We start from the raw sequence: 12,591 nt of genomic DNA, 5'->3' as shown, positions 1-12,591 counted from the left end.
CTAGCTCTCCAGAGACAATACCAAGGAAAGTAACCAACGCCCAGGCGGGTGTCAAACAACCATTGTCCAGCAAGGGAGCTACAATTCAATGACTCAGCTGCATAAGGCCAGGTCAGGGGAATTGCTAAACCTTGCCTGGGAACTAAGCAATGCCCACCAGACATGCCTGGACTTGTGTTCTCCAAGCACATGGGAGTATAAAACAGATACAGTGAGTACATGCTGGGCCTTTCTCCTGCCCCTACCTATGCTGCAAGCAACAAAGACACTCAGAAGAAGACTCCAACAGAGGAGACTGGCCCAGGTTTAAGGGACAAACCTGTATATTAAGGACTGCAATATCCAATGGGGTGAGAAAAACTGCTTAATCTAGATGCTGCCCAGTCTAATAGTGGCGAGAGTTTAGACTGTGTGCTTATATTTTCTTTTGGTAACTGACTTTTTGCCTATCACTTATAATCTCTCTTTTGTAGTCAACAAATAGATTTAACTGTTTAGCTTTACCAGTGAGTTTGCCTGAAGTGCTTGGTAAATCTGCTCAGGTTTGCAAAGGCTGGTGTATATCCACTTTCCATTGACGAAGTGGTGAACCAATTAATAAATTTGCACTGCTCAAGATGAGCAGTGCAAGACAGTATATTCCTGAAGTACAAGGCTGGGAGCTGTGGGGATTTGGCTGGTGCCTTTCTCGGTGTGATTCATGAGTGGCTGTGGAAGCATTCATGCAATCGAGCTGGGCGTGAGGCTCCTCATGCAGTTGTGCTGTGTTATAACAGCACCTGGATGGGCTTGCTGCTAGTCACTGGCATTGAGAGAGAGCGCCAAGGCTGGAGAGAGTCCCACAGTCCCAGGCCACACCCCTGGGATCCCATCACACCTAGAATTTCAATAATTTAAGTAAATAAAGCTCCTCGCTAGTCTGTACAGTCCCACTTATTCTGTGTGATCTAATTAGTCTTCCTCCCCCAATTTGGGGGGTTTAAAACCGGAAAGATTGGATATGAATTTGCTTTTCATTTTTCTTTTTTCCTCCTCTGTTTTTTCTAACTCATTTACCAATACTGCACATTTATTTTGAAATGTAACATTACAGAAGGCTACATCAAACATGTGATGAAGGCTTAACATTCTGAAACACAGAATAGTAACACACTGTTCATCATTGCAAAAAAACCCTGCATTTTAGTTGAACATTCATTCATTCATAGTATTTCCCTGAGAACTAGGACCTAAATATTCAAAGGTGTCTACTTTGAGATACTGTCAAAGGGCAAGTGTTCAGCACTTTCTGAAAATTAAGCCATTTAAGAGGTCCAAAGTTGGGCACGCAAAGTCACAAGTCAGATTTGAAAATGTAGGCCTACGCCCAGGGACAACATATTTATCACATATAGAACACAGGTTATTAGATTACACTAATGTAAAATGCATGTACAGATAGGAAAAAGAAGCCCATTAATAAGTCTCTGTAAAACTACAGGTTTAAAGATCTATTGTAACTCAAGTATCCAGCACAGAAAGTGACTATACTTACACTACTCCCTCTCCACCTCACTGTAAACTGTTTGATAATTGTGTCTCTCTGAACTCCCAATAGAACTTAAGATTTTCAGTCATGTCAAGATACATTGGAGTCATCACGTGAAGGTCCATCAGACCAGCACCAGAAGAAATAAGCTATATATTTTTTGTATCTTTATGAACCACAAGGTTATAGATACGAGTTTCAATATGAAAAAACAAATCTTCCCTGCCAGCCAATTCTGTTTTGGGGGTCTATTTTCCCCCTCTATGTGCAAGCATAAGTCTCATTAGTTTTAAGAGGATTTACACCTAGATACTCCTGGGGGAAGTCTGCACCACTGCCACCTGCAGAATTCATGTCCCCTGCAGATTTCTTTTTCTCCCCACAGAAAATAGATTCTGCCGGAGAGACACTGCAATTACATTTTTTGCCTGCCGGGGCTGCTGTGGCACCAGAACAGAGGGCAGCCGGCTCAGGGGCCGGAGCAGCCAGCTGCAGAGAGGGAGCGGGACAGGCTGCCTTCTCACAGTGCCCTGCCTGTGGGGCCAGGTGAGGAGGCAAGCAACATGGTAGAGATGGACAGAGGGGGGCACACAGGGCTGCTGAGGGGTAAACTGGGGTTCAGAAGGGCTAGTGCGGGGGGGAAGACTAGAGCAGAGGCCCAGGAGCTAGTGAGATGACAGCATTGAGCCAGGGGCTGAATGCGAGTGAGGGTGCATGACCACATGGGCATGGGGGTGCAGGGCCACATGGGGACAGAGGCAGATGTGTCCAACTGAATGGGAGAGGCTAGGGGTCAGCTTGGGTCTGCATGGGGGAGGCTCCTCAACTCCCTAACAATCCCTCCCTTCCTCCCCACAAAAAAAATGTTCCTTGCTTCTCACACCCAACAACCCTCCAGGTTCATTCCCAGGCTCCTTCCAAGCAATTAGTTCCCTCTCCATCAGCCCCTCTGTACCCAACTCCCGCAAGCCTTTGCGCTGTTTCGGAGGGGTATGGGAAATTCATTTCAACTACAATACAGAACTGTTATTACTCAGAGATCTGTATTAATATGCCTAATAAGGGATCTATTTGTCAAAAACATTTCCTGAATCTTTTTTGTTGTCTGTATTGTTACAGACATATTTGCTGACAGGTATTTTGAAATAAATTACCAAAATGATGGAAACCGGTGTGATTATACTGTGTGCATGACTTTTAAGTTTTTGGCACAGAATTCCCCCAGGAGTAATACAGGGGAGGAGGGACAAGTTATATATCTATTCTTGCTCTATCAGGACAGAAGTCCAGTAACTGGATCAAGATACATAAACGTACTCCATGATTAAAAAAAATCAATCTACCTTCTGGTAGTTACTGATGGGTATATTCATCCATTTGGGGTGCTATAAAATAACCCAGGTACAAACCCAAAGCTCATTTGTTCTGAACCATCTCTTGCAGGAAGGGTATTCTGAATGTACCAGTGCACAGTTGGTCTGACCAGGTAGGGAGTTCATGCTGCAAAGGAGTCCTCCTTGGATAAAATGTGTAATTGGGATCATAGTTCAATAGACAGCTCAGCGATGCCATGTAAATATCAGCAAATCGAGATAAACGCCTTAAGAAATAGGTTGGATTCTGGTCAGTCCTGAATAAGCCCCCAAATTGCGAGTTGAAGAAGTTTCTGGTCACTTCCCTGTTACCAGAGAGAACATTTAAACAGACAAAGGACAAAGGGGGGGGGGAGAAAAAAAAAAAAAAAAAAAAAAAAAAAGACACTTTTTAATCAATTTATATAACCCAATATCTGAAATGAATAGAACTTGTAACGTAAAAGGAGTTATTTATACTACTCTCTTAGTGCTGTCACTCAAAGCCACTTAAACTTGCTTTGAAAGGCATTTCATGTGATAATAGGTAATTTAGTAAATATCTTTAGTGTGATTATTAAGGAAGACCTTGATCTTCCACCCACTGAAACCAATGGCATAAGATTGGATTCCCAACGTTTCCAGTTTTTATTCTGAAGGGCTGGGGAGGAGACACAGAAGAGATCTTTGTCCTTGTCTTAAAGATTTCCATTTCCCACACAAAGACTATGTCTACACTGCACTTTTGTCAGTAAAACTTGTGTCGTGTGGGGGGTGGGGGAAGCTTCCCTGACAAAAGTTTTACCGACAAAAAGCGCCAGTGTGGACGGTGCTTTGCTGGTGGGAGATGCTCACCTGCTGACAAAGCTACCGCTGCTCGATGAGGGTGGCTTTATTTTGCTGGCAGGAGAGCTCTCTCCTACCAGCAATGAGCAGCTACACGGGAGACCTTACAGTGTCACCGCTGTGCTGCTGTAAGGTACGCAGTATAGACATAGCCTTAAACTCCCACTCTTGAGCTCCTGCATCCTAGCCAGTCTTTCCCAGACACCATTTTTCCAACTGGAAGAGATTTGATAGCAGTCTTTTTGGAAACGGGACTGGAAGAGGGAGTTAAGGAGTGGCATTAACTGGTTCCAAAGGCTTTCCCCTTCCCTCTCCCATTATTTTTTTGGAAGTTCCTTAACTAACCAGCAAGAGACTCCACAAACCTCAACTTCTCACACACACAATCTGACATCTCAGGCTAGGTCTACACTACCCGCCTGAATCGGTGGGTAGAAATCGACCTCTCGGGGATCGATTTATCGCGTCCCATCGGGACGCGACAATCGATCCCCGAATCGACACTCTTACTCCACCAGTGAAGGTGGGAGTAAACGCCGTCGACAGGAAGCCGCAGAGGTCGATTTTGCCACCGTCCTCACAGCGGGGTAAGTCGGCTGCGACACGTCGAATTCAGCTACGCTATTCGCGTAGCTGAATTTGCGTATCTTAAATCGACCCCCCCCGTAGTGAAGACGTAGCCCCAGACCTAGGTCTCTTGAAGTTTAAAAATTTAAAACATAAGAATGCTATTCCCCTTATTGAGAAGTATGGGTTTGAGTTATGCGAAAATTTCCTTATGGAACTGTTATCAATGGGTAGCAGCTGAATGTAGGGAGGACAGGGGAGCGAGAAAATACAGAATTTGGGGATGGTGGACCAGGCCTGTGCAGGGTGGGAGGAACATCAGGGTAACTCAGGCCATTCATATGGGACCATAATACATGTGTTGTGGATCGGGAAGAAGAGAACAGGGCTCTGCAGGGCACACAGGGAAGGATTTCACATGTGCAGAGGGGGACAGGAGCGGTGTGAGAGGCATATAGAAGACAGATATAAATGCTTGTCCCTATTCATATCAATAGCTAGTACAGAGGATATAGATTTCTGGAAAAAACTGGGAAAGTCCAAACAAAAAACCATTTTGATTGCAACAAGTATTTGAATGTTCATTTCTTACCTCATTTCTTTTCTTTCCTTTTTCCATTCCTGTAAAATCATTTGTGAATCTGGATCTTGGTAAATCTGAAATATAAATGTGGTCAACAACTAACTAAACATACGCTTGCAGAATAAGAGTTCAATAAAGGGGAAAAGACTCATTTGTTGCTGGAACAAGGAAAAAATGCTGCTTAAAAAGGTAATGCTGGTGCACTGCCTATGTGCACTGAAAAAAAATCAGAAGGGTCAAGAATCAAGTGTGATCATTATAAATAGAAGGGACAGGGAGAAATCTGTCCCTTCTATTTATAATGATCACACTTGAATGATGGCCCTGGTACAGGTTTAGTGTACTTTCTATTATCAACAATATAAAAAAAGTGTTTTTGCTGATTAAACAAAAATATTTCCTTCTTGTTTCAGTGCAGGTGTGTTTTATAAGGGAGTTTGTGAGTAAACTGGCTTATCAAATAAACTGCAATTGCAAGAATGCTTGTACCTACAATCAGATTTGAAAGCTTAAACGTAACAAAATTAAAAATCAGACTGAAAACACTTGTAAGGCCATTAATTCAAACCCTTAAAGAGTTGGCTGCATCCCCCCTGTTAAATAAAAGATATTTTAAAAAAACACACACACACAAAAGCCACACACGTACGACAAACCTGCATATGTTCCAATAATCCAGTCAGGGTTTGTAGCCAAGTCATGGTTTGAATGTACTGCTCTGTGTTCATGATTTTAATCTCCGATCGTAACTCTGGAATAATTGCACCTGTACGCCAGCCATGCTTCAGGGTCAAATCCTATTTACCAACAAGAATTGCAAAAAGCAAGTATAAGCCTTAAGAGAACTGAGATTTACTTCTTTACTATACTTTAGCCCAAAGAGATGTTAATTAAATTACTTCTTATGCGTAAGCAAAAACATTCAACACAGTGGTTCAACTGTACCAACTTGCAAAAAGGTTTAATTTTAGAGTAAAGCTTCAAATCCCACTTTTCTAAAGTTGGGGAGCAGATCCAGGTGACACAAAGTGAATGGATTCTGGCCAGTAGGAAATTCCCCTGGAACAAGAAAACTCCGCAGGCGTAAGGCTAAAGGAGGCATAAGGAGAGAGGGAGGAGCATCAGAGCATGGATAGCAGTGCTCCACTAAACCAAGCCTTCAGTGGCATAAGGGTGGTTACAGGCCCCCAGCTACTCAAACTCCTGCCAGGGCTGATAGGAACTGGAGCAGGGAACTGTAACCAGTTCCCTGAGCTCCCTTCTTCACTGTGCCTGAGTGGAACATGACTGTCCTTTTCTTTCTTGGGCCCTGATTCTGGAAAATATTTATGTGTGCGCTTAAGTGTTTTGCTGAACCGGGGCCCTTATGGCAAGACAGGATGGGGAGTCATGAAGCTTTTTTTGTTGTAACATGGCATCACGAAACAGAAGAGCTTATGAACCATTGGTGTAAGGGAAGCCCCATGAGGCAACAATCAGAAGATAGATACCACTGCTTCAGCGTTTTAATTAATATAAAGCTATCAGTTAGTACATTATTTCATTTGTGTAGCGTGATAGGAGAAAAAAGTAGAGACTTTATGGCTGTAATTGATAGTGGAACATAAAACTAGATGTTAATAGAGAAGTTCAAAACAGAAGTTCATTCCTTAAACTCCCTTATTTACAGTTGGTGGTAAATGTCATCCAAACCAGCAATATCCTGCACTTCAGGAGATCTGCTTTAAATTCTCCATTACACCTGATACAAACAGTGCCCATCTCAAGTGTGCAGGCTTATATGGCTGTTCTGAAATTGTAGACTAGTTAAAAGCTACAAGGCAGTTGGGGGAGATGATGAGGATCATCCTTTTCAGGAAATGATTTTTACTTTTCTAAATTTGTATTACAGTCATGTGGTTTGATTTTGTTTACTTCTACAAGCCTAGCTGTTTTCAAATGTAATATTTAGAAATATCAATTGAGTGTTTATAATATTGAATCCCTTTTTTTCCAATCTGGAAAAAAGGCTTTCGCTTCCATGGAACACGAAGAAGAAAAGAAACCAGTTACTTACTGCCAGATCACTGTAAATGTGGTCACCAAAATACAGAACTTTGGAACCCCTCCAGCCAGTAAGCTTCAGAAATTCATATAAGTTACCCTGAAGAAACAAAACAGCAAGAGGTGTGTGTACTAAAGTAACATCCAACTTCCAGGTTATTGAACATTGAGGAAAATCTGACAAGTTTAAAAACAAATCTAAACAATATTTATTACAGTATGAGAAGATTAAAGTCATACTCTCAATTTCATTAAATGCTATAGCTCAAATTATACACGCCATTTTTGTTGCAAGATAAGATTTAATCACACTTAAAATGAACATGATATAGTATGCTGAAAGTCTACAATGCCAATAATGGATGTTTTTAAAAATTATTCAGTTACCAATATAATTACCTTCAGTACATTAAATTAATTTTAAAAAAACATTATAAAGGCTACAGAAACATAAGATTATAGGAACTAGATATGTAATGGAAGGATATATTGGAAATGTACCTGTTTGTAAATCTGGCCTTTCTGCAATTTATGAATTTTGTCCCAAAGCAACTCTCCCTTTTCATTCACCTTCCGAAAAGGTCTAAAACAGCAGAATTGTATAGAATTGTCACTCTGTCACAGCAAGGCTGCTACTTTTTAAAGTTGGGGCGGGGGGGGAAGAGAATACGAATAACACCCAATTGTTAAAAAAATTGGTGTATAATGAACAGAGTCTCCTAACTCTCTCAAAACCAAGTCTCTAACCTTTAGCTTTAGCCTGATGCAGCCAATATACTAGATTGACTTTGATATACCAAAGTTTAAGAAAAGTTGCTCAGTAAAACATTAACTCTTGTTTGCTTTCATCTAAAATTTATGAGCATCCAGAGTTAAGGCACAAAATCAGCCTGCCTGCTCAGAGGGACGGCGCTATGCTACTGGTAAACCAGGTTGAGGTGGGAAGAGAATAAAAATGAAGAATGAAAGATGGGCAAGATACCTTGTTTTATACATACAAAGCAAAGGGAATATCTGGAACTAGTTCCTTTACCAGCGTACTATTTTATTTTGTTTTTTATTAAGAGGAACAGAATAGTTAAAAAACCATCACAGCGAGGGCAGAAAATCCCTCCAAACTATACAAAAGTATAAAGGAATTAGTCTTTTTAAAAGACAAGCAAGTACATCTGTATATAAACGGCACATTCTAAATTGTTTACTTCAGTAAGAGGCTGTCCAGGGACTCCAGCCAAATCAGTTTGCTCTTTAATGCCTCTCACCTAATGCAAGAGAGATCAGTAAGAACATCTCCAAACTCAAGGCCTGATCCTGTAAGGTGCTGAGCCATTTGGACTTGGAAAGTGAGAGCACTCAAACACACTGCAATATCGGGCGATAACAGAACAGTCCTGCAGCCCTTACTCAGTCCAGCAGCCCTGTAGTAGATACTGGAACTAACTACTCCCTAAACGATCAGCTACCAATTCAGGCTCCAGGGTTTTGTAATCCTGCATTAGCTCATGATGGTATAAACAGGGTTTCAAATATAAAAATACAATTGTATTACATACAGATAATTTACAATGTTTCATAATGTGTTACATAACCTTACACAGAGTAAATCCCTTGAGCCATGGTGTATTAGCAAATACCCACCTTCTCTTATCATTGAAGAAATTTGGCTTGTCAGCCTGTACAATGACTACATCAAAGAGATCCCTCCAGTCCTTTCCAACGATGAACTTCATACCTTTGTCCCTACAGAAAGCACAACAGCATTAACAATGAAATAGGACAGCGGTGAACTTACATTGACAAAACAATAAACTACCTTGATTTTTAAAGTTTTAGAAGTATAGTTTAGCAATAAATGGCAGTAAACTTACACAAAGCTACTGGGACTGTTTGTGATGAGAAATAACTTCTTGCCATGATCAGCCAGCTTTCCTAACACTGCACGGGTCTGCTCAGCATAGCAGATGTACTTATCTAGGAAAAATATTAATTTTAATATCATGTTGAACATCAATACTTTGCTACTTTCACTAGAAAACGGTCCAGAACTTTTGATAATCGCAGGTCATATTTAATGAAGAAAATCCAAGGGAGACATGTGAAGCTGAAAATATCCTCCCCCCACCTAGGATTTTTAAGTATTATAAGAAAGCGAGAAAGAAACAGTAAAATTATGGAGACAAGAGTAATCCCTACATGTAATCTCACTACTACTTACCAATATCTGCTTCAATTGCTCTGTACATTATTCCTTTGATGTGGACATCTCTGATTGAATCCTGTCAAAGATCGATACAGCACTCATAAAGAGTCTTTATGACAATGTCTGTATGTTGCTTTAATAGCAATTAATTTATCTGATCTATGATCTTTATTTCCCCTAAAAACAATGTTACCATGTTATCTTCACTATTTGCACGTCACTACTACGCTAAGAATAAAATTATACTCCAAGATAGGATCATTTTCATACTTCCCAGAAGTTTGAAACTTAGTGCAACAGAAGCTTTACGTAAGTGAGGATTGCAATATAGCACTCTTCAGGGTAATGGGGGCCTAAGGCCCTTAATGGAGTGCGAGTCAGAACAGATTTTTGTTGACCTTCAGAGTGACACACATTCCTTTCCTCCTGAGGAAACTGAAGTCTTAGAGTGCCTCAAATTAAGATCACTCCCAACTAGCTTGTCATTTAATGAGAGAGATTTATGAGTAGATGAAAGAAGCTAAAAGTTTAAACAAAGAAACAAAAAAGAACTCAGAAGGATTTTGGCTGCTTTCCTCAGCTTGAGCTATGCCAGAGCCTCCCTGGTGGAACAGTATTACTGCCATTTTGTTACTGGTGTGGCTACACACCAGGACTTAGATAACACTATGGGCTATCTAAAATATTTTTAGAAGGGAGATAAAGCAAAGATTTATCTATTTATACTAAGGCAGAAGCTAGAGAAAAAAAACTGGAGCTTTGGGAAACCTTCAGAACTTCTCAAAAAAGATGGAAGCCCGACAATGTCAAAAGAATTACGTGTGAGCTAAAGAGTTTGTTAAAAAATGTTTCTTGTCTAATGGAGAAAGGTGACAGAATGCACACAAACATGGCACAACATCACAGCTGGAGGTTTTTACCTTAGAATTGTAATACTGGACTAGATACAAGAAAAGTAGTGTTTAAAAACAAAAAAACCTAACTTTTTTATATTTTAAAATTTAAGTGGGCTAGAGATGGCAGAATCATCATCAGGCTGTTCCAGACAGGAGATGCCCAGGACTTTTTTTCAGGTCCTACATTACATCATGACATTTCTCTTTTCCTCTTTCAAAATTAAGTTTTTAGATACCTCACTAGGAGTCAGGAGAGTTGAGTTGCTCAACTTTTTGCTGCCTGAGGACACGCACCCAAAAAAAAATAAAAAAATAAAATCGAGGAAACATACATGGACACTTTAAACTGAGTTCCTAATGGCCCTTCTGTTCCTTGCTGGCAGGGAATATCTAATAGCATAGCTTCACATGCTGATCCAGCCAAATATTTTTCACATGGAAGTGAGTCTTATTTCTATACCCTTTCCCATTCTCCTCTCAACCCAGATCAACAGACATACACAAACCCACCCCCACCCCCAAAAAATATACTAGAATTTTAATAAAAAAGGTTTCAAAAAGATTTCAAGTTAAGGATTTTCAAGGTCTACCATCTTTTTCATAGCTTTTTGCAGTTCTTATTGCAATGCACTGTTCTGTAAGAAACTGGAGCTCCGTAACAAGCTGAGATTTTTTTTTCTAGTTCTGTAAAGCAGAACCAAAGGGGGTTGAAACTTCTTTGAGTTGTCATAAAAGAAAGGCATAATTATGTAGGTGCCTGTACATCTCATTCGTACCTTGACATCTTTGTACAAATGAACAGGTTCATAATCTATGTTGTTTTTCAGAAAATATTCATTCACACAAGAGAGGAGAGTCATCTCTGGTAATGAAAATATATCCATGAACTGCTTCATTGTTTTTCCATGTGAACTCTGCAAATAAGGACATGCATGTCAGAAATATTTACCAAAACTAAATCTTATAAATCTAACATCTTGGATTCATTGCCAAATTTTTATTTTTTTTGCTATTGGCATTTTATTGCTGCAGAATTCTGTTTGCAGTAATAAAAGGGAAAACCCACACATCAATATGATAAAGTTAGAAGCATTCTGCTTTTAATTTAAGGACCAGTAATTCCATCTAGGATTACCACCACATTTTTACAAGCTATGTGTTTAAATAATGATATCATGTGAAATCTCCCAGAACCCTTTGTCTAGAATTTTGCAGTCTGCTTCTCCTATTTATTGCATAGGCTAAAGACGACTAAGGAACCTGTTTATACAGGCTTAGGTTATGTCTACACTTAAAACACTACAGCAGCACAGTTGTAGTACTGCACCTACAGTGCCATATTTCAGAGTAGCAGCCGTGTTAGTCTGTATCCGCAAAAAGAACAGGAGTACTTGTGGCACCTTAGGGACTAACAAATTTATTAGAGCATAAGCTTTCGTGGGCTGCATCCGAAGAAGTGGGCTGTAGCCCACGAAAGCTTATGCTCTAATAAATTGGTTAGTCTCTAAGGTGCCACAAATACTCCTGTTCTTTTTACAGTGCCATAGTGTTTTAAGTGTAGATACTCACTACAACAACAGGAAGTATTTTCCCATCACTGTAGTTAATCCACCTCCCCAAGAGGCAGTAGCAAGATGAATGGAAGAATTCTTCCATCAGCCTAGCAATGTCTACACCGGTGGTTGAGTTGGCTTAGCTATGTCTCTTGAGGGGCCTGGATTATTCACCTCCCTGAGAGAGGTAGCTATGCTGATGTAAGTTTTCAGTGCAGACCAGCCATAAGACTCAAAATATTTTGCTTCCTTCAAGTGGTTATTGAAGAGAAGTGGTAAAAAGCAATAAAGGTTTTGTAACCACAAAACCAGGAACATAAATTCTTCCAGGACATAAAAGCTAAACACCATTTTAAATTTCCCAACATTTGAGAAAACATAATAGAGAAGTAAATAAACCCAACCGCTCCCAAAAGGGCCACACACGGAGAGCAAATGGGTATGTTTTGCTTGGGGTTGTATGGAGGCTAAGCCCAGAAGAATGAACAGCTCCTTTGAGACTACAATGCTATGAAGGATGTAAAACAAAACATTCAGGACCTGCCTCTACACTACCACGCAAGGGACCAGATTTGAGAGAGTCTAGTTTTTAAATTCTTTGGGCTGAGAACAAATGGGAACACAGAGGAAGAATACTCAGCACCAGGAGTTGGGGGAGAAGTACCTCGCACTGCTCTAGAGAGCTTTCTGGTTGATTTAGGGGTAACACTCATAGGCGCCCAAAGGAGTCAAACACATCCCTTCTTGGCTGAAGGAAGGCACAGTGGCTTGGTGCCAAACAGGAAGGTGATAGACCCACCATAGAGGGCACCACCCTCCTCACATAGTAAAATTCTAACTGAAAGCTTCCTCTTGGCAATGTCTTTTTGGTGGCCCCATCCCAACCTTTCTAGCAAACAAGTCTATGGTGCAGTCAGATGTACCATGAGCTAAACTTTCGTGCCAACCAGGAAGAAGGATGGTCTTGCAGTTAAAGTACTGGATGAGGACTCAAAAGATCTGGGGTTTTTACAGCATTGCCAC

The 12,591-nt window shown here is 40.5% G+C and overlaps 1 protein-coding gene across 2 annotated transcripts in view; it reads right to left on the bottom strand.

Annotated features, from left to right (window-relative positions):
- Nucleotides 1–2,615: 2,615 nt before the first annotated feature.
- The window catches only part of NT5DC3 (5'-nucleotidase domain containing 3), a 31,308-nt gene continuing 21,332 nt past the window's right edge, over nucleotides 2,616–12,591 (bottom strand). For both annotated transcript variants that reach the window (XM_026657519.2, XM_026657520.2), the window contains exons 6-14: nucleotides 10,792–10,929; nucleotides 9,135–9,195; nucleotides 8,788–8,890; nucleotides 8,558–8,659; nucleotides 7,421–7,502; nucleotides 6,933–7,019; nucleotides 5,533–5,673; nucleotides 4,886–4,950; nucleotides 2,616–3,206 (exon numbers count right to left, since the gene is read on the bottom strand). In XM_026657519.2, the coding sequence (XP_026513304.2) occupies nucleotides 2,945–3,206; nucleotides 4,886–4,950; nucleotides 5,533–5,673; nucleotides 6,933–7,019; nucleotides 7,421–7,502; nucleotides 8,558–8,659; nucleotides 8,788–8,890; nucleotides 9,135–9,195; nucleotides 10,792–10,929 (1,041 nt within the window). In that variant the 3' untranslated portion in view covers nucleotides 2,616–2,944. The remainder of the gene's footprint in view (nucleotides 3,207–4,885; nucleotides 4,951–5,532; nucleotides 5,674–6,932; nucleotides 7,020–7,420; nucleotides 7,503–8,557; nucleotides 8,660–8,787; nucleotides 8,891–9,134; nucleotides 9,196–10,791; nucleotides 10,930–12,591) is intronic.

This window comes from Terrapene carolina, unplaced genomic scaffold, assembly GCF_002925995.2.
Source record: "Terrapene carolina triunguis isolate 2854851 unplaced genomic scaffold, T_m_triunguis-2.0 Scaffold247, whole genome shotgun sequence".
Taxonomy (NCBI): Eukaryota; Metazoa; Chordata; order Testudines; family Emydidae; genus Terrapene; species Terrapene triunguis.
This window is presented reverse-complemented; position numbering and strand designations above follow the sequence as displayed.